A 22,800-nucleotide genomic window follows, 5' to 3' on the forward strand; every position below is an offset into this window, starting at 1 on the left:
AGAAGAGACACTATAACTAATGCCACACATATAAAAGAATCATGAGCCTATATGAACAATTATATGCCAACAAACTGGATAACATAGAAGCAAAGGCTCAATTCCTAGAAACATATAACCTAACTAGTGTTACTGTTATAGCCGCCTATAATTCTTCCCTGTAACCACTGCCAAATTGTCAGAGCTAACACATTGATCAAGTCACTTCACTACTCCCAATTTTCTATTTAAAAAGATAAATAAAAGATTAATCCAGCATTTAAAACTCTTTATAATCTAGCCTCAAATTATCTTTCAAAATTTATAGTATCTTCCTCTATTCCTTTATATAAAATACCTGCTCATCTAAATTGACTTACTGATTTTAAATGTACTCTGCACCTTTTCTGTTCACACTATTTCTCTACCTAGAGTGATCTTGATCCATTTAGCTGTATTAGCAAATTTTACTGTAACAGAAATTCCCCTATGATGCATTTACCTGGGAGAAAAAGGTCCTAGGTGAGATCACTTTTACATGTTGTTTCTACTCTTCTGAATCAATAATAATACCCACCTGCCAAGTGGCCAAAGACAGCCCCCCTCTTCCGTGACTTTCTAGGAGTCCTCCAAAAGGGTTCATGATCCAGCAGCAACTGCTTCACCTGGAGACTTGATGGAAATATAGAATCTCAAGCCCTCCCAGACCCACTGAATCAAAATCTGCATTTTTAACAAGATTCTCAGGTTACCTGCATGCATATTAAAGTATGTTTAAAGCACTGATATAGGATACCAAGAGAAAAAATAGACTAGAGAAATAAAGTATAAATTCTAGGAAGTACTAAGGTTAGTGATCATGAATTTAATGTGATACAAGTCAGGAGAGTTGTGTGTTTTCTTCTAGCTACATTCAGCTCTACTGACTGAGGCACCAAGAAGACAAAGAGATGGATTTAACCAGGATTTGGTTAGTCAAACAAGTACAGTTAAGGGAGAAAGAAGAAAACTGAAGGACTGTTCAAGGAATGCTAATTATGGACCATGTAATTTAAGCAGGGTAAGGAGAGAACTGAAGACAACAACAAGAAGCAGTCGAAAGGCAGTAAGATCAAGGATCACAGGTATGACAGAGTCTAAGGACTGTTGCAGGGAGTAAACTGGAGAGACAGGAGGTGGTAATCAAGAGAGTAAAATACTTAACACTGAAATTATGGAAGAGGAGCAGTTTTGGGCAAGACATGGTCTACAGTTTGCCACAGGAATTAATGGCTGAGGTAAGGTAAAGAATAAAATCACTGGAGGAGAGGGGCAAAAGATTCAAGAACTAAGACTATCTAGGGGGGCACTGAATTCACTGAAGTGATAGTAATCTAGGAATTTTACAGAGCAAGATTCAAAGCTAAGTGCGATTTTTAGATGGAGAGAAGGAATGGTCTGGCAGTAGCAGTGAGGCACAATGAAGTGAGAAATAGGAGTGAGAAATTAGTCATCATTTGAAAAGGCTGCAGAGAATACAAGGTTTTCAGAGAGAGGCAGATTTCCGTTAGAGCAAGGAGGTAATCAAAGAAAAGGCTAAGGACATACGAGATTTTACTTGACTTACATTGAAACGGGACATTTTAGGAGATGGGGATGTGTGAGAGACAGAGTTAGAAAAAGCAATAATTTATATGAGTAAGAGTCCAGAGTGACAAGGCATGATTTGAGAGATCCAGGCTTCTTGTGTTGACATAAACAGGAATGAAAACATAAGATTAGTGCTGATAGTCCCAAAGCAGTTAACAGTTTCAAGATTCTGACTTTTACTTGGCATGATTATAAGAGTTCTGGGAATCAGATCTGACACCTGCCGATGGGGGCATGGAAGAGAGAGGAATGGTCTTATCCTTAGAGCAAAGGCTCTCAGAACACATTCACCATGAAGTTTTCCCTGTCTGTTCAAGCCTGAAGTAAATGTTTACTCCTCTGAATTTCTATTGTATTTATCAGTATCATTCAACAACCAGTCAACAAGTTTTCATTTATTTAAATGTTCACACACTTTCACATCTACTTTCTCACTTACACTCTTTCAGAATGTAGGCCATCACATAACTGTGCCAGAGTACCCACTCAGAGTTCTGTCCCTAGCAGCTGTAAAAAAGCCAAAGGAAAATGAATGTTGCATTAAAATGAACAGATTTAGGTCATCATCTGCTATATTCAGCATTCAGTTATTGGGTATTCCATTCAAACTCCAAAATCTTGGCGGGGGGGTGTCACATGAAGATAAAAATGAGAAGGAACAGGAATAAAAATACTTGCTAAAAGATGTAAGGCATGACAAAAAAGGGTTTCAGTGGTCCTCTTCACATGTAAAAATCATGGCATCCTTATTCCTTCTATTATTTTATGATTTGATATATAAATCATCTTGTTAGAACCTCTAACTGATGGAAATGTGAAATTCCAATTTTGTTAGAAAGATGTAGAATCATCTAATATATAAAATCAAAGAGTTTTAGAGTTGAAAACAGATTAGAGATCATTTGATCAACTTTTATTGGGCTAAACTCAAAAAGCTGGATTTGTGCAGAGTTCTCTGGGTATCACTGATTAGAAGAAAAATTTACTGTGGTGAAGCAGAAAAATGTATTAGAATAAATAGTAAATATATAAAATGCATTTAGTTAGAGGAGCTGTAAAGAAATAACTTTATGCTCCTATTTAATTCAGTCGGAACAAAATATATTAAATTGATGGCTATTATAGACTGTATTCCTGTCAAGTATTTCCTTCCATTATGCCATCCCTGTAGAATCTTCGTATATTTCCTGACTGATTGTAATGAAGACATTTTTGGTGACTTAGATGCCAGAAAATAACATAAAATAGAATGCCTGTGGATACAAGTGAGAATATACTCTATAAAAATTTAAGAGTTCACTGGGTAATACAAAAGAATGAATCCTCAAAAAAGGATAATCATTTCATGAATTAACAGTATGAGGAAAGTTTGAAGGAGGCCAGAGTGTTCAAAACTGGTGCTTTATAAATTTATGTATTTTGATTTTAGCACTTCCTAATTCATTTAGTATTTTATTCTGTGCTATGCACTGAGTAAGCATGAAAGGGAATACAGGTTAAGATGCATCACTCCCTCCCAAAAGGTTTGTTGAAAAAGGCAGACAAAATACAAATCGTTGCCAACAAATTACAAACGACATAACAGAAATATGCAGAAAATACTATGGAAAAAAACTGAGAACTAAGTCTTGCTAGGGAATAGAGGAAGACTTCAGAGACTCCTTTTATATTGTGCGTAAGCATCAAACTCAGAAATCAACTTCACTAAAATTTGACTTACGCAATCTCTCATCTCTACTATATACAGGGTGAAAAAAAGTAGGTTTATAGTTGTTCTTATGTAAAATGATACAATAATTAATAAAAAACTCTTGTTTCGCATACTCAGAACTGTAGATCTGTTTTTGCCCCACCTTTGTAATATTTCATAGAAGTTAGGTGAACAGTAAGAACAATAGAAGAAACACGAGAACCATTTAAAAGATTTAGTTATAATTAATTTACAAGTAGCAAAAAAGAAAAAAACCAACCAACCAATCACAATTGATAATCAGCCCCAAGCTAACTTTAAAATACATCTGAAGAGACATCTGCCTTCATTAAAAAGAAACAAAAACAAAACCCACCCAAACTTTCAAGGTTGCAACTGAAAGAATAATTTCTTCATAAGGAAGAAACATTAAACCACAGTCCTAAATTGGAATTTCTCTTAGATTATATTGCCTCCACAACCCTGACTGGGAAGAGGACATGCCACTCTAACACTGGTCTAATTGTGGGAAAGAGACTTTTCCTTGATTCCTTATAACACAGCTGAAACAAAAATGGGACATTCAAACATATTAGAGAAAAAGGTTAAGAAGAATAAAGTTATAAAGATGCAAAGAGAATAACATGAATGTAGAGAATACAGATTATAAACTACCACTTATTTTTAATTTATAATCCAATAAATGTGTCCCTTCTTTCTCATTCTTGGCCACTCTCCCCAACCTTTAGTCACCACCACAAAAAAGTATGCTCCTAGAGACCCAAAAACTATATCAAGAGAGGGAGCCATCACATTCATTACCAAATCTCCATGGCCAGTTTTCTGGGTTTCTGTTCACGGCTAAGGCCCTGCTTCTTCTCACTAAAAGAAACTAGAGATAATTAATTCTTCATAGCTGTATCCCCATTTTTCCAAACCTCAAAAATATATAAATTGATTCCAAAAAGCCTTAATATCATGTCACATGGAGGCAGAGAATGTGGGAAGTCATTCCTTCAATTACTTCTCTTTTGTATCAGTTAAAACCTTGTATCAATGATATCCAATTCAGCTTTTGCAGTATCAGTGGGCTTCTAATTATGAAGACAAAAATTTCAATTCAAAAATTTTTTTAAAACTACAAACAATATTTTTGGCCAAAGAAAAAATTCACAAAAAATCAAGAAGTATGAAGTACGAAAGTAAATCTTATCTGAAATCATACATTTAACATGTTCTGAACTAGTGATCTATAGACTCATATACATATGAAACAGTTAAGAATATGAAATTGATTTCAGATATTATCACACTGAGAAAAACTCCTAATTAAGGAAAATACTTTATAAATGAAAATATATACAGAACTTCATAGGAATTCAGTTATTATAACTAAAGCTGAAAACTGTAGTGCTCATCCTAAGGAGTGGTTCTAGTAGTTCTCCAAATAATATCTACTTTAAATAAACTCACTGAATCCACTTGTAAATTATTTCTCTTTGGCTGTCTCATTATTCAGTATGCTTTCAAGGAACATGATGATGAAAGAAGAAAAATACCTCTTTCTAACATAACCATACTGGCAAGAACATCAACATTATCAGTATTCAAAGAATGTCTTGGCAGGTTAAACCTTCATAAAAAGAAGGAACACTATCTAATCCAAGATGTCAAAATAGCAATAGTACTTCTCATATTATATGTAATGTGATTGTTTGTTTCCAATGTAAAAAAAAAAATTTCAAAAAAAAAATGATGCCGATATTGTCATGTTTAAATTTTAAGCAAAGGCAAAAATATTCTTCAGAAAAGCACATAAAATATGACAAAAGCATACTTAAAACAAAAAGATTAAGGGCAGAACTGTATGTACTAAATGTTCAAAAAGATGTAAGAAAATGTGGCAATGCTATTTTGGGAAGTTTAACAATATATTTTAAAATTTGAGGCACAACAGATTAAGAAATAAGAAAGTAGAAAACAATTTGTATTGAGAAAAACTAGAAGGTAGACGCTTGTTGTAATTTAGTCTGTGATTTCCTTGTGTAATAATAGCTAATATCTAATTTTACCATAACACTTTTGATAATCTTACATATAGTATTTTCATGGTATAACACTCTCAGCATAGTAAAGGCAAATAAGGGATTCAGGTTTGCTCAATATAAGTTCAGATACATTGCCCTTTAAAAATAATAAAATGCAGTACATTACAAGATCCTACTTTCCATTCTCAAAAGAAAATACTTATACTGATGATCTTATAGTAGCTGGGATAATATAAATTTTACAATTCAAAGCTTACGATATATATATGTATATATATATAATTTGACTTTATATATTCATTCCTATTACATGAGGCAACAATCTTGTTTTATTTTTCAATTATGTTTTCTTACTCTCCTTTTCCCTTTAGTTGTACTCACTTTCATAACTATGCAGTCCCTAATATTTTAACTTTTCCATATGTTTTCTCTTCCTGATCACTGTTTCTTCTGTCTTTAATTTTTCCTTAATTGGGTAAATTCAACTTTTTTGTTTGTTTGTTTTTATTTATTCATTTTCAGAGACGAGAGAGAGAGGGAGAGAGAGAAACAGAGAGAGAGAAGGGGGAGGAGCTGGAAGCATCAACTCCTATATGTGCCTTGACCAGACAAGTCCAGGGTTTCGAACCGGCGACCTCAGCATTTCCAGGTCAATGCTTTTATCCACTGCACCACCACAGGTCAGGCCGGTAAATTCAACTTTTAATTACTAAATGTTATTTGGATCAAGAGGTCATAGGGTTAGGTTATTTACATGAGCAGGATCGGCCTCCATCTATCAACATTCTGAGGAATCAGAGCATGGTAGAGCTGGAAGGAATCTCAAGGTATCATTTGGTTCAGCTTTATGCCAGCAGGAACAGGTGGTTAACTACTCTATAGTTTTTCTTTCTTTTTTGTTCTTTTAGGACCTAAGATTTTTATTATAAATATTCCACCATAGCTTGGTTTAATACAAAATCTTCTTAGTAACAAGTAAAAATATATGGAGTAGAAAGAAAACTGGATGAAAAAGGTTCTGACCTAAGCACTATTACTTACTAGAAAATATAAAATGATTCCTTTGATCACTCTGAGCTTCAAGTTCCCCATACAAATAGATAATGATGTCTAACTCACAAAGTTATTACAATTGCTCTGAAATCTGGAAAAAAAACTATATAAATATAATACAGTATTTAAATGGGAAGCCATACAGTAGAGCAGTAGTTCTCAAACTTTTTGAAGTCGGGTGCATTTAAAATCCTACAAATAATTGTAGGCGCACTATATATAAATTTCTGAGAGCCTGACCAGGTGGTGGCGCAGTGGATAGAGCGTCGGACTGGGATGCAGAAGGACCCAGGTTCGAGACCCCGAGGTCGCCAGCTTGAGCGCAGACTCATCTGGTTTGAGCAAACAGCTCACCAGCTTGGACCCAAGGTCGCTGGCTCCAGCAGGGGCTTACTCGGTCTGCTGAAGGCCCACGGTCAAGGCACATGTGAGAAAGCAATCAATGAACAACTAAGAAGTCACAACGCACAACGAGAAACTGATGATTGATGCTTCTCATCTCTCTCCGTTCCTGTCTGTCTGTCCCTGTCTATCTCTGCCTCTGAAAAAAAAAAAAAAAAAAAAAAAAAAAAAAAAAAAATTTCTAAGAAATATGTTATAATAATTAAGTCACACATTAAAGAAAAAAATATAAAGTCCAAGCGTGCTTTTATGGTAATTAAATGAAATAAATATGACAAAATTAAATTTATTCTGACATTAAAATACATTTTTATGTTACATTTTTTGAGTTATACTTTTTAGAATTTGTAAAAAAGGGGTTACAAAATAAAAAAACGACAAAAACGTTATCTTTTTATATATAGATACATTCTTAGTAAGATTTAGTAAATTCGGCAAGTCCTGGCACGAATGTGTTAAGTTTTTTCATTCGTGTGTTTATGAGAAACATGAGCCTGATGTGTCCTAGCAATTTCTTCAATGTTTGGGCATATATTTGAAAGGCAAATTCTCATTTCCTCATCAATACATTGAAGAATTCCTCTTTTTACTCTTTAATTGTATTGAGTGCAGAAAACCCCCACCATATATATCATCTTAACTTTACACCAAACAAAGGACAGAAGAAACTTGCCTCCAGTCTTTTTGGGGAACATGGTGGGGGGGGGGGTAGTATAAACAATCCAGCACCACAGCTTAACAGCCTTTTGCAACCTAATCAGGCAAGTGAGGTGGGGGGTTGGGCAGACTGTCAGCTTACAGCCAATTCCCCACACCTCTGTCCCCCCAAAATCTAAACCCCAAAAACCCCGCTGGTTTTTTTTTTTGTGGCAGAGACAGGGAGAGTCAGAGAGAGGGACAGATAGGGACAGATAGGGACAGACAGACAGGAAGGGAGATGAGAAACATCAACTCTTTGTTGTGATTCCTTAGTTGTTCATATGTGTGCCTTGGCCGGGAGGCTACAGCAGACCGTGTTAGCCCTTGCTCGAATCAGCGACCTTGGGCTCTAGCTGGTGAGCCTTGCTCAAACCAGATGAGCCCACGCTCAAGCTGGCGACCTCGGGGTTTCGAACCAGGGTCCTCCACATCCTGGTCTGATGCTCTATCCACTGCGCCACCACCTGGTCAGGCTCCCTGTTGGTTTTTTGGTCCCAACAGGCACACATTTCTCTGGAATACCATAGGGTGCACCTGGAAATCTTCTAGGGTGCACCAGAGAACCACTTTGAGAACTACTGCAGTAGAGTATAAAGACCTGCTCTCTCTAGGCATGTTAGTTTCAAATCCCATCACAACAATTTACCAGCTATGCAACAAAGAGCAAAGTCCTGAACCTCCCTGAGTTCAGTTCAGAGGACAACTGCAAAACTGGTATGTCTACCTCATTTGATTGTTGCTGTGGATTATATAAATTTAATGCACCTACGTAGGTCCGGCATTATTTAAGTCTTAAATACATGTTAATTCCTTATTCCCCATCAGCTCCCACAGTTCTGATGTGTGGTTCTGCTCTCTTTCCATTAACTATTTCAAGGTACACATGTGGAATGTTATGAAAAACAAAATAATCAAAAATTACATGAACCTTTCTTTCTTTCCCCTAAGATTCATCAAGAAACAGAAGTTCCTCATCAGTCCTGCTTTGAAAAATGGGAAAAATGAGGTAGAATTTATTTTAAAAAACAAACTCTTCCAAAGAAAATAAGTTTAAACCAGACTATAAAAATTTTCACTAAACTGTGAAAAGAACAAGTCTTTATTCATCTGCATATTTAGAAAGCACTCAAACATTTCTTGGATACAAAAGTGGAATTGCTGATCTTAGATATTAAGAAATGAAAGGTTGAGTCAGATTTTATATAGATACTAGGTAACAAAGTAAACTCTATTTACTAAGATTAAAGTAAAACGTGGACAAAGTTTTGAAGAAAACTCATTACATATCTGATTTAGATAAAATACACTGTCCCTTTATTATATCATATAACAAGAACAAAAATCTTATAGAAGTACAATGCTTACCTTGTTATGTATAAATAGAATCCTTAAATCAGGTTTAAGTATTCCATAGCTTATCAGGAGATCTAGGACCTTTTTTATTTCTTCTTTACATTTTTTAGCAGTTGAGTAGAACTGCTTTCTTACAGGTATATTCTTAAATAATTTTAAAGCTGTTACAGTTGTACCTGTTGGCAGAAAAGAGGAAAGCAAATTTAGATGCGGAAGGAACATCAGATCTTCAAATCCATATAAAACCAGTAATTCACTATCACTGAAGACCAGTCCTCCTCCAACTTTTGGAACCTAAAGACTTAACTTTGCAAGATATTCTGATTCTGTGCTAGATTCTTCTATTTGTTACAGTACTGATCTGCTCAGTATAATCTCTTTTATGTCATCTAAACAAGAATCTTATTTTTCCCACTGCAGACACATTCTCTGGCTCACTATAATGTAGTATCTTAATTCTGCTGGTATTTCAACCACTTGGGGATAATTCTTATTCTACACTTTAAAATATAATATATAGGTGGCTACATAGCACATGAGATAACCTCAGTTATTCCATTAAAAATTCTTACGTGAGGCCCTCGCCGGTTATCTCAGTGGTAGAGCATTAGCCTGGCGTGTGGAAATCCTAGATTCGATTCCCGGCCAGGGCACACAGGAGAAGCATCTAACTGCTTCTCCACCCTTTCCCTCTCCTTTCTCTCTGTCTCTAACTTCCCCTCCCGTAGCCAAGGCTCCACTGGAGCAAAGTTGGCCAGGGCACTGAGGATATGACTCTGCGGCCTCTGCCTCAGGTGCTAGATTGGCTCTGGTTGCAAAGAAGCAAAGGTCCAGATGGGCCGAGCATCGCCCTCTAGTAGGCCTGCCGGGTGGATCCCGGTCAGGCGCATGTGGGAGTCTGTTCCTGCCTCCCCACTTCTCACTTCAGAAAAACAAAAAACAAAAAACTTACCTGAAATACTTAACTGACCATAATTTACCCTCATTTTCTGAACAATAAATATTCAAAACTGAGTATTTTTTAAACTGTGAATTTATTTAACTAAAAGGTTGAATAAAGGTATAAAAATTATATTGCTCAAATACCAAGTTGATTCGATTTTATTTTAAAAAAACAACAACATTAAATTTGGACCATCTTTTCCTCCAAATGCTTTAGCATAACAGTTGTTTAAAAAGTTCTTGTCTGTTAATTCAAATATCTGGGTCATCTATGAATTTGCTTACATCAACTATTTTTTTTCTTGATTATGAATCCCATTTTCCTTTTTTCAGATCTCTCAATATTCTTACTTCTGCCAGACATTGTGCATAAAAGAATAATATATAATGAAGTGGATAATACCCCCCCCCCCTCCCAGAAGGCACTTCATTTCCTCTGTTAAGCAGCTAGTGTGAAGAGTGGATCTCTTCAACATGCATATTCAGGAAGTTTTCTGTGTTGGAGACAAGTTGCCCCTATGTTTAGTTCCTGTTCACTTCCAGTTTCAAATGTCTTGAGGATGGATAAAGGTCTCTTTCTCTAGCAAGGCTTTGGGACCTAAGCACCATAAGACTTTAAGATCTTTCTCTCTCTAGCTCAGTTCCAACTTTCTTCATCACTTGCTTACTCAGTAAAAGTCCTGGTAAGATTTGGCATTTGTGGTGAACTAGCTCTTTGTTTGAGGATCCCATCTTCCAATCTGTATGTCAACTTGTACGTTGCTATTGACTGTTCAGCTGATTTCTCCTAAGGCTATAAAAGATCCCATGGCTATAGCAGGCTTGTTATTTTGCCTGCTAGGCCTGCAGACTCAGTTAATGTTCCCAGGGATGCAAGTCGCCACCAGTCTCTTCTTATCTAGGAAGGGGTCATCTTTCTCTTGAACTTAATTCATTTAAATTTCTTTGTGACACAGTTCTTAAATGGGTTTTAAAAAATAAAGTTTAAAAAATTCTGTGTTTTTCTCCTGGTTACATAGAAAGCAGTAGTCTCTTGAAATCCACATCCATCATTTTCTCTTGCTGAACGGATATACTCCCATCCCTTCTGAACTACCATTTTTAAACTCAAATGTTCTTCTGAAAAAATCTGCTAACTTTCCTCTTGGCAGCTACAAGCCGTTTTTTACTGCAATTACTTATGTTCTCCACTAGCCTCTGACAAATATAATGGAATATACTATAACTGTGAACAGATGTGAAGGAAGGCAGAGAGAAATCAGTATAGCAAAATATAAATGTGTTCGTGAAAGGAAAAAGTGTATGTTGATCTAAAAAATATTATCAAAGACCACACTATACCCAGTCCATATATTAATTTGTAAATAATTGCTTTAGCAGCTAAAAATATTCTTTCAGAGTAAAATGCAAATTCCAATAAGTCAAGAACTATATGTTGGAATAAAACTTAATGATGGAAAATTTTGCTGAATCCAAATGAAATATATAGCCTTAAAAAAAAAAGTACCAAGTAATATTGGCCAATAGGGAGGAGGCCCTAGTATACTATCATATTTTACAAGAGAACTGCTCAGCTCTCTAACTTTAGCACATTCTACAAACACCAGAATTAAACTGCAGTCCTGTGATATGCTCCCTGTTATATTTTTACATGACGCCTATGTTATGCCATTTTTATATCAGCAGCTATTTATATTCCTAATGTAAAGAGGTATGATTGCTTGAATATATCAGTTTCCCTAAACTATTTAATAAAGTTCCATTCTCAAGATTAAAACATCTTTCAATGAACGCACAATCATACACAACAAGGATTTACCAAGAACATGATGCTCCTCTACTCTAATAACAGGGTAGAGAAATACTCTGATCAGAGTACTTTAAATATACTACTTTTGATATCTGAGAAATTCCTAAGACAGAAGAAGTACTAGGAGATGTTAAAAGAATTTTTCGAGGAGAGTAAATCAATTTAGAAAGTTTAATACTGATTATTTAGGGTAAAAGGACTAGAAGTAATGACCAAAAAGATATGACTAAAAAATAATTTAGTCAGTGTTGTTGGTAAAAGAATTTAAAAGCTGAAGACTTATTTTTATATTTCTTGTTAATTTTTTAAATGTCTTAAAATAGAAGTGAACAGAAGGTAAGGGTAATTTTAAATGACATACTGTTAAACACATAAATCATTTTAAATGGTTAGGCTAATCCATAAAACAAATACTTACACCAGAACTGGAACCTCCATTAAATGATTTTTAAACATTTTGAAATATGCTTTTCAAAAGGGTAACAAATTTTCCAATGCTTTAAAAAGATTCTGTTGTTAAGTTGTCCCTGCATACAGTTAGGCTATCTACAGGTATCATCCTACCAAATGGTATGAGGAATAACTGCTAAGTAAGGATGTTTACACCACAGCAGAAATTAATCTACAAGAACCCTAAATGCACAGGTATTAATTAAGATGGTTGAACTGTAGTTTTATCTTACACAGAAAATATTTAAATGGAAGCTGAATGACAGCTGGTGGTGAAATGTGAGTCCGTGATTCAACCACTCAGAAACTACCGGCACTAAGGCAATATAAATGTAAAATACTTTGGAAAGTGTTTGCGGGCTTCTATAATATGTTCACCTAGAACAAATTGAAACTAAGAGAATTTTTCCATTGTTTTCCTAGCCAATCAACTGTAATTAGGAGAAGAAAGTGAGCTATGAAAGGCAATTACAACTGGTTTAAAACTACTGACTATGCAAGTATGTTGTTTCTTAAGGTAAAATAAATATTGTTAAAGAAAATAAGGTTCATTTATTGACTATAGAAATTCCTAAATATGTAGACCCGATCTCACTTACTAAAAGTAGAAGACTTAGGTCAGCAAAAAAAGAAAAATCAGAAAATGAGCAAAGATCAGAAGGATTTCATATTGAAGAATTGTTATTTCATAGTTCTCATGGAGATGGGAAAGCATGCAAAGTATGAGTGATGCAAAGCCATTGGCCATCCAAATTAGACTGGCTACTACTAAGATAAAAATAAATGCATTTAAATTTTATAAGGTAACTAGATTACTTAAAAGTACTCTACTGGATAGCCACTCGAATATCTCCTAATGGTTTCCTAATTTGACTCCTAAGAACTGGGGTCAGAGCATTTCTGGAGAGGAACCATATTTAAAAATGCCTTCTCTTTGTCCTAATCTTCCATATATAAAAAGAAAAAGAATCACAACATATTATTTTTAAGTAAAATAAATATTATATATACATCAAATTAATCAGTAATTTGATGAGCTTATTTCTATTAACTGAATAAATGAGAAAAAATGTTAGTGTGTTTTCTTAGAGGAGTTTCTATTAACTCTTTCCCCCATGTGGATATAAAAATGTTAATTTTTTTTTTTTTTGTATTTTTCTGAAGTTGGAAACGGGGAGGCAGTCAGACAGACTCCCGCATGCACCCGACCGGGATCCACCAGGCACGCCCACCAGGGGGCGATACTCTGCCCCTCTGGAGCGTCGCTCTGTTGCATCCAGAGCCATCCTCAGTGCCTGGGCCATCTTTGCTCCAATGGAGCCTCGGCTGCAGGAGGGGAAGAGAGAGACAGAGAGGAAGGAGAGGGGGAGGGGTGGAGAAGCAGATGGGCGCTTCTCCTGTGTGCCCTGGCCGGGAATCGAACCCAGGACTCCTGAACGCCAGGTGGACTTAATGGGCAAACTAATCAGTTAATAACTGAAGGTCTATTAAAATAAAAAAGAATGAGAGAATTTGTTATCAGTGTTAAGATAAAATAAATTTCAATGAAGACAAGTCATTTGAAAAATATAAATCTAAAAATTTAACATTAAAGCTGGAGATAAGAAACAACCAAAAAAATATATAGTACTTTGAAATCTACAGGGAGGGACAACAAAGTTAAAAATGAATTTTCAATACAAACTAGAGAAGGGCAAACAATAAAAACACAAGTCCCTTTTCAGATCTAACAATTATTTTTGGACATGACTCTAAAAAACTCGTACCTTTTATAGTCTCTCAACTTTAAACATCCTATTACCACAAGTTAGCAGTATAAAAAAGATTAAAGGAGAAATATGAAACATAAGTCTGAAGAGATATTTCTTCCCTTAGAAAGAAATAATAGAGGTACTTAGAAACTAAGAAGTCAATTAAAATATAATAAAATTACTTACCTGTATAAAACACTAAAGAACTAAATGACCAACAGCAATAATAAACAATAATAATTAATGTATTTATTTACTTTAAATAAAGGGAATAGGTGGGTAAGGGTATTAAATAAAATATTAGCAATAATAATAGTTTTAAGTGAATGACGGATACACTATTCTATCTACTTGTGCACATACTTGAAGTTTTCTGTAAAAATAGTTTTAAATTATTTATTTAATCATAAAATCTGGGTATGGTTTATTACCATAATTACCAAATCAATGTTTAAGCAAGTCAATAAAATGTTATCCTTCATATATAAAGAAGACAGCAGTAATCCAGCAAAAGTAAAATAATTGCTCTTTCAGTTTTTACAGAGGAGTAACTAATCCTGTTGTTGTCCAAAGTCTTTCTCACACAGTTCCTCTTGAGAGCAACTCCTAAGCATTTAGGAGACTGGCTAAAGTGCAGGCTGAACGTTCACTTGGAAGTTAACTAGCTATTATCAGCACCAAACACAAAGCAGTACATTTGAACTCAAGGAGTGAGAATTTTTAAAAAATAAATAATTAAGACAGAAAAGGCCAAGAAAGCTACAAGGCTATTTTCTCTTACCTTGACCAAGATGTGAAGGTTTGTGAGAAATTACGTGGCCACTGCCATCTAAAACATACTGGGTGCTAAAATTATCATCAGCTGTCCTTGTTGTAATTAAAACCTGGAATTAAAAAAAACACCTCTAATAAAATTATGATTTTTGCAGAGAACTCATTCTCAAACCAGATTTAAAATAATTATATATTTATTTAAAAATGAAGAATTTTACATAATAAATTCTTATGACCCCTCTTCTTATAATATTACTTAAAATTATACTAATAAGTAATAGGTCAGTTTATATATTTTTTGTTAAATTACTGATTTTTAAATATTTTACTCTAGTTAAAACACTCATATATAATCTAGTATACCTGAAACGGCTATTTTTATTATATGTATTATGTGACTTACATTTGTAAATCAAATACTTCAAATATAGTAGGAAAATTTGCTTTTTAACAACTATTTCCATAAATTTGTTGGTAAAGTAAATAATCCTTTTGTAATCATCCTCTCCTTTTATATTCTGTTTAAAACTGCACTTCTGTATTTCAAGTCAATGGTTCAAAGAATAAAACATGCAAATCAACACATACATCTGTATAGCTAATTTCTGTTTAAACCCAAGCTTTGAACTCACTGTTTAATGTAAAATTTTTATTAAAAAGTTTATTAATCAGAAAATACTGAGCTGGGTGGCTCAGTTGGTTGGATCATCTTCCTGATGGGCTGCAGATCAATCTCTGGTCAGGGCAGATACAACAATCAACCAATGAATGCATGAGTAAGTGGGAAAAAAAAATTATGTTTTTCTCTTTTTTTCTCTCTCTCTCCCCTCCTCCCAAAAATTGATTTAAAAAAATTTAGCATTAAAATATCTAAGTATAGCCTGACCAGATGGTGGCACAATGGATATAGTGCATCAACCTTAAATGCTGAGGACCCAGGTTCGAAACCCCAAGGTTGCTGGTTTGAGTGTGGGCTCATGTGGCTTAAGCGCAGTGTCACCGGCTTGAGAGTGGGATTATAAACATGACCTCATGGTTGCTGGCTTAAGCCCAAGGTCAATGGCATAAGCAAGGGGTTACTGGCTCAGTTGGAACCCCCAGTCAAGGCACATATGAGAAAGCAATCAATGAACAACCAAAGTGCCACAAGGACAAGTTGCTGCTTCTCATCTCTCTCCCTCCCTGTCTCTCTGCCTCTCTCTCTTTCTCTCTACAAACAAACCAATAAATCTAAGTATTATAAAGGGTTTCATTCAGAGTGAAACATTTCCTATGATGTTACAGTCATAGAAATATAAACTTAAGGAGGTTTGCCCTCTGTCAGTTTTCTGTTTGTCTATCTGATGAAATTAGTAGGAGAGTGTAACAATATTAAACCACATCCTTGCCAGAAAGGACCACAGGTGGGGAGTGAGGATGCTGGCAGAGAAAGCAGGGTAGATTCAGAAACAGGTAGCTTCCTTACACTTTACACTTCTGGTGAGCAATGCTGACCCCAAATTGGATGCAGTCTTTCTTGGCCATACTTGGACTAAGCAGAGATGATTATCTTAAAATAAATCTATATAATTAAGAAAGAAGTCCCAAAGATCCAGGTCCACTGCTGGAATTCAGCTACGGTAGGTCCAGTTGAGTCAACATGTGATGGTTCTGTCACCCTGTTCTAACCATGCACTGATTTACTGTAGGCCATAGGGCTCTGTAGAACATGTGGGTACCATGATTGTAAAGTCACCATTAAAAAGTATGGCTTCTCTAACCGACAATCCCAGTATAATCCATTAGGTTCTTTCTTAGGATGACAGCCATACTATGGGGTACTGCTGCTCCAAGCTGCTATTTCTGTAATAACATTTTTCTAATAATCTTATTTTACTTCTTCCAAAAATATATTTCATGGTTCAAAATTCGTATAATTTAAAACTTTTCCTGACAACTGATCTTAATCTTCCCTGCTACATCACAACTCCATTGTGTCCAATTATTTCTTCTAGTTTGTCAAAATAAGACAGATTGCTAGAGACTTTTTCTCTAATTACTCCATGATTATCCCTTTAAAAACAATTCTACATTTAACCAACCACTTCTCCAAAATGCCAAGGTCAATTGAATTCTATTTGTATTCTCCAAAGAGCTAGCCACCTGACCTGAAGTTGGTGTCACTGAGCAAAGGCGGCCCTGGAACTCTGAGTTCTAGCACTGACTTTGCCAGTTGCTTGCTAGATAGTCCTGAATAAATTACACTATCATCTTTAAGGGAAAGGTGATGATAAGATGAAGATGATGCTAATACTTTATAAAGTTACATGAGTTTTTGTTTTGACTCTGTCAAAGCACTTTATAAATATTAACCTGTTTATCTTTTAAAATCAGTAAATAATAGATATATTCCAGCCTAGATAAGTAAACTGAAGTACTAAAAAGCTAAATAGGACCTTGAAGGTCATAATGTAACATTTATGTTAAAATAAAAATATAATATATAACACAATATCATTTTCTGACATTAAATTTTTAAAAATTAGAACATGTAGAGTACTATGAAAATTCATTTAGATAGGAAGTGCTCTGCAATCCACTGCTAAAGACAGTGAAGGATAAAGCGCATAAGCATGTTTCACAAATTCACGAAATACAGCGTGTTCCTCAGAGGAAGGAATTGTATTTCAAGAGTTCATTTCATCATATGACCCTGTGTCCTGGGCAGGAAACCTTTTTTTGGACCAGGCACAGGTTCAGAATGTGTTAGCAGTCCACTAGCTAGCATCTGAATCTGCAGTAACTCCACCTCAGAAGCATCTCTAATATTACAAATTATTATATTACTGGTGCCTCTTACTGGAGACATTGAGGAATTGTGGCAGTGAATGAATGTAGTGGTGTTAATAAAAGAAATAAAGATATTTATTTAAAGAATTTTAAAAAGAAAAGTTTTAGAAGTTCTCAGAGGACCTTTGAGGGTATATAGCTATCAGCTATTTAAAACTGACTCTGACTCTTGCCAGGTTAGAGCATCATCTTAATTCACAAAGACTGTAGGTTCAATCCTCATCAGGGCACATATAGGAAGAGACCGATGTTTCTGTCTCTTTTTCTCTCCCTCCTTCCAAAATCAATAAATAAAACAAAAAAATTGATTCTGGTTCAGTTACTGAGTTCCAAAATATTACAGTACTATAATACTATAATACTGTAATATGTATTAAAAAAAAAACTTGTTTTTTTAAATCAATTTTTTGGGGGTGGGGAGAGAAAAAGAAACTTAAAAAGTACAAAGCTAAAGTTACATAAAAGCATTTAAAGTTTAGATAAGCACAATTTTTCTCAATGTTTTAGATAACAAAGAGATTAAAAACTCATAATACATCCTGGTAATTCATGCAAAAAATCCTCCCTTGATAAAAATTCATTTAAGATAACTATGTTAAAGTTGTGTTTTTGTTTTTACTGACTTCTGGAAGAATGCCCCATACATGAGTCTGAACACTAAAGTAAATGGTGCTCATGATTCAATTGAAATATGGATTTTTGCCTGGATGATTGAAATGTTTTTCTTACTGCGCGTATGTTTGCCTGCTTGTGCATGGATGTATATTAACAAAAGCAATATGACATCAGAACTTTCTCCCAGATACTCCACTGTGGAAGACTAGCAACAGAGAGATCTTGGCCCTGGCTCTTCCCTTTTCAACAGAGTGAGGAGGTTGTATTTAAGAAACAAAATCTTCAAAAATTCCTATGCCTATTCTAACTAAAGTTCTAAAGGACATAGACAGTATCCTACAGGGTAGCAGGAAGCAGGAACCATCAGGATGATTCTAGGGGCTTCCTCATATCCTTTTACAGCTAAATGGGTACGCTCATAAGGGAGTCTCAACTTCCATCTTCAAAACATAATCACTTAGCTTCTCATTCTGCCTTCTTTAAGTCATGGAGTATTAATATAATGGATAACAGTAACAAACCTACAGTTCCATATTAGCTCATCACAAAATTATGTATATGAACTTGACAGATCAGAATAATACCCAGCACTGTGTAATCACTTTAAGAAATCAGATGAATAAATCAATAAACATGAGTATTATGGAGAGGATGACTGGCAATTCTTATTCTTCTGAGGGAAAACCAAAAGAGAAAACATGAACTTATGCAACAAAATAAGACCTTTGGTGAAAATCAGAAAGAATTTACCTAGGAACAACTGTAAAATTTTCAAAAGTATTGAAGAGTTCATACAACATTGAAAGTTGAGGTGAAATATTTCTTGTCAACAAGGAAATGAGCAAGGCTGATGATATAGCCTATATGATGCAGCTGCATACTACTTTCCAAATGTAAGTACAGAGTAAAAGTAACTCACTGAATGGCACATGACAATATTCAAGATACTGTAATGTGTATTATTTCCTTTGACCCTCAATCATTATCCTCACTTTCCAGGTTAAAAAAGAAAAAGATTCTCAGAAAAGCTAACCTGCTTTATGTCTTTGGCCAAGTCTCTTATTCAAATGCTTGGGGCTGAGAATTAGTCTTTTGACTTCTAGTTCAGTTTGTTTTGATTTTAAGAAAACAAAAACTATTCTATAGTCCTAAAACTGAGGTATGATTTAGCCTCCATTTATAATCCAGTTCAAAAAGCTCTTGAGTTTTTAAAATAGTTCTTTGAAGAAAAACGATCATTTTTAATATTATGTATATAAAGTATGTTTATAAATAAATAACATATATGTATTTCCTGTTTTACTATATGACAGGAACAACATATACAATTTTCATAGAAATTTTTATGAATAGGTCAAAACAAGATTTTTACTCTCTAGCTCATTCTACTCAACATGCTTAGTAAACGGTATCAGAAACTTAACACTGAATAATGACAAATATACCAAAACTTTTACCCTATCAACAACAATAAATTTCAAGAGAAGTTATGTTTGATGATGTTGATAAAGGAAACCATATCAATCTGTGCCAGTCATTGATAATCATCGATTATGAAATCAGTAATCCCATTAAAAAATATTAATAGGATACTCTGTAGATAAAGAGAATGTTTTATTCCTTTGGGCTGTTTAATTTTAATATTGAAAGTCATTTCATTATCAATAAACTAGAAAATTGACCATTCTTTTAAAGTATATAAGGAATATAGAATTAGATGTATTTTAAATTTCTCCAGTCAAATTTGGCAAAGCCTTTTTTTTATTTTTATAACTAAAATCATTAACATATTTAAAATTAATAATAAATAATTTCAACAAATGGAGTTTTGGGGAATAGCTGTTTAATATTGTGAAAGAACATTATCCCAATTATACAGTATTATTAATTAAATGATTTACATCTGTATGATTAAAATCATCTCCATCAATTAGTTTGGCAAATAAAATAACCAAATATTCATTTTTACTATGTAACTGCAATCTCCATCCAAAAGTTTTCAAAATAACTGGAGCCTTAAACTAAATATGCAACTTCTATATATGAAACTTCAATTCTCAGTGGTGAAGATTAAGTTTAAAAAGTAATTTTTTTCCCCAAAAAAGCACTCATTAAGTTTTCCTGAAAAACATTTTTTAAAAAATATAACTTACTTTAACAAGTGTATATTGCTTTCTATAGTTCTGAAATACTATTCAAAATCCTCCCACGTAAGTTTCAATTTGACTTCTTGATAACCTACTGATTGAGCTTACCACTGCAAGCCTGGGATGTCTATTATTTAAATATGAGTACTTTTAATCTTATAAATATCTTTCTAACCACTCTAATAAGAAAGCAGCATGACTTACTATAGAAAGCTCAGCAGTGAAAGGCAAGAAATAGAAACTGAATTTCTGGTTTCACCACCCATACATATGTATCAATACACAATTTTCATACTTTCTATTCACTATACACAGTTCCTCTGAAATAAACTTAGCACAGGGCCCTGCACACAATGAAATACCAGCTGACAGATTATTAGACTATGTTTTAAAATTGGGGTGAGAAGAACTGGCATTTAATCTTCATAAGACCTCAGTTTCAGTTATTATAACACCTCATTGTACGGTTGCTTACACATGAAGGAGACTGAGATGGGAACTAGTAAGAAGGATATTTATTAGGAAGTGCTTCTAGGATGATCTGTGGGGGCAGAACAGAAAGAGAAGTGACACTGTGCCAGTCACAAAGCCTTGGCTGACCCGAAGGGGGCACTCTAGAGCACAGATAGCATGTCAGAGTTGTGAACTGGAACAGGGCCTTTACAACCCCTTGTCACTAGATGCAGGTGCCCTGTACGACATGAGTAAGGCAATTCTCTTTAGCTGAGGTAAGCGCAATCTGCAGAGGGAGACTCAGCTGTGAGCATTCAGTTGCCAAAACTCTTGGCAGCTGGGAGAATGAGTGCTCAGTACTGAAATGGGGGTCTGGGAAGTGACTAGAGTCCATTACTACTACTACCACCAAAGTTCTGTGTTTCCTTTGGCTTTCAGGCACAATCAAACCTAAATCATCATAAAAAATTTTGTCTGTGACAAAAACCATACATATTCTAAGATTCTACTTAGATCGAGTTCAAAAACAGATAGACCTAATCTATACTGACATAGCTCAGAAGAGCAACACTCTGAGGAGGGGGCATGAATCTTCAGGGGGGTTGACAACGGTCTATACATGTATCTAAAGTATACATACGTAAAAATTCATATGGAGTGTATGGCTGTATACACACACACATATATATTTATGTGTGGTTCTCCCAAAGATTTATAAGCAAAGAGATTCCACAAAATGCTGTTAATATTTTCTGCAAGCATTTGACATTAAAATGTGAAAAATGAAAATAAATTTTTAAGCTTATAGTTCTCTATTATTGTGATACTTTGGGGAGTCTTTTACTCCTTTTGTAATTGTGGTGAGAAGAATTATTTCATTTATACTCAAGCAATTCAAATGCCTCAAATATGAAACAAAAGACAAAATGAGGCCCTGGCTGGGTAGCTCAGTTGGTTAGTGTCACCCTAATACTCCAGGGTTGCGGGTTTGATCCCTGGTCAGGGCACACACAAGAATCAACCAATGAGTGCATAAAGAAGTGGAGCAACAGATCGATGTCTTGCTCTCTCTATAAAAAAATCAATAAAAAAGTGATACAAGAATTAAAAAAAGAAAATAATAAACATAGATATCAACTGGGTTCAAGTAATCAGATAAAGAAACAAAACAGAGTACCTCTGGATAAGGACATGCAAGCAGCCATAAATAAAATCAGAGAATTACAATGTAGATTTGGATAAATCACATGGCTTATGTACAACATATTTTTAAAGACTAAGTGTAGTGCTGCCACCTAGCAGACAAAGTAAATAATGACTAAATTCAGTTCTGAAAGGTAATATAGATCTTAGAAAACACAGAAATATTGTATACTAAATTATACAGTTTTCAACAATACTGTACACTGCCAAAATAAAGCTTAAAAACTACTGCCAAACTTGGACAACTAGGAAATCAAGTACTTATGTTCTCAAATAAATTATATGATTTCTAAAATAGCCACCGAGAGCTTAAACAATAGAACTAGTACTGGGAGTTTCAGAAGTTCCCTGGTACAAATCCCATCCCACTATAAAAAGATGCTTTCTGCAAGATTCCAGAAGGAGAATGATGGGCAGTGCCCAATTGTACCCTCTAGTCACTCTTCCCTAAAACCTATTTGAAAACTGGGTAAACTTTAAATAAAGCAAGTGCTGAGAAAAATAACAGAAGTGTAGGGGGTGCTGGTTTTGGGGTAGAAGTTTTAAGCAGAGTGCACTTAAGGAATGACAAGGTGTTTCCTCCTTAGTGATGCAGAAAGCAAGGGCCCACAGTCCTCTATGCTAGGGTAGCAAAATCGGCCACTTTAAACTCCACTTGCTCTCCCACCCACAATTTTTCTTTCTTAAGTATCACCTTTCAGAGCCCCACACTCAGAGTAAATGAATATCTAGCTGGGACCCTATCCACAAAAAAGGAGAAAACCTGTACTACAGCAACACTGTGAAGGGCAGAAGGGCAGAGGGAAGACCACAATAAGCCTGGAGAATATATCCCTTCTAGGGAGACTAGGTTACAAAAAAGTTGTCCAGAGACCAGAGAAGGAGACAGAAACATCTTGTGTCCATGACACTTTTCACAGACAACAGGTATAAAATCTTATCATTTTATTAACCTGAACATTCTTACCTAGTC

The 22,800-nt window shown here is 34.8% G+C and overlaps 1 protein-coding gene across 4 annotated transcripts in view; it reads right to left on the minus strand.

Moving 5' to 3' along the window:
- Positions 1-22,800, minus strand: part of PMS1 (PMS1 homolog 1, mismatch repair system component) — a 99,973-nt gene that overhangs the window by 43,445 nt on the left and 33,728 nt on the right. For all 4 annotated transcript variants that reach the window (XM_066233364.1, XM_066233365.1, XM_066233362.1 and 1 more), the window contains 2 exons: positions 14,588-14,690; positions 8,866-9,029 (listed from right to left, as the gene is read on the minus strand). In XM_066233364.1, the coding sequence (XP_066089461.1) occupies positions 8,866-9,029; positions 14,588-14,690 (267 nt within the window). The remainder of the gene's footprint in view (positions 1-8,865; positions 9,030-14,587; positions 14,691-22,800) is intronic.

This window comes from Saccopteryx bilineata, chromosome 5 (assembly GCF_036850765.1).
Source record: "Saccopteryx bilineata isolate mSacBil1 chromosome 5, mSacBil1_pri_phased_curated, whole genome shotgun sequence".
In the NCBI taxonomy this organism is placed as follows: Eukaryota; Metazoa; Chordata; class Mammalia; order Chiroptera; family Emballonuridae; genus Saccopteryx; species Saccopteryx bilineata.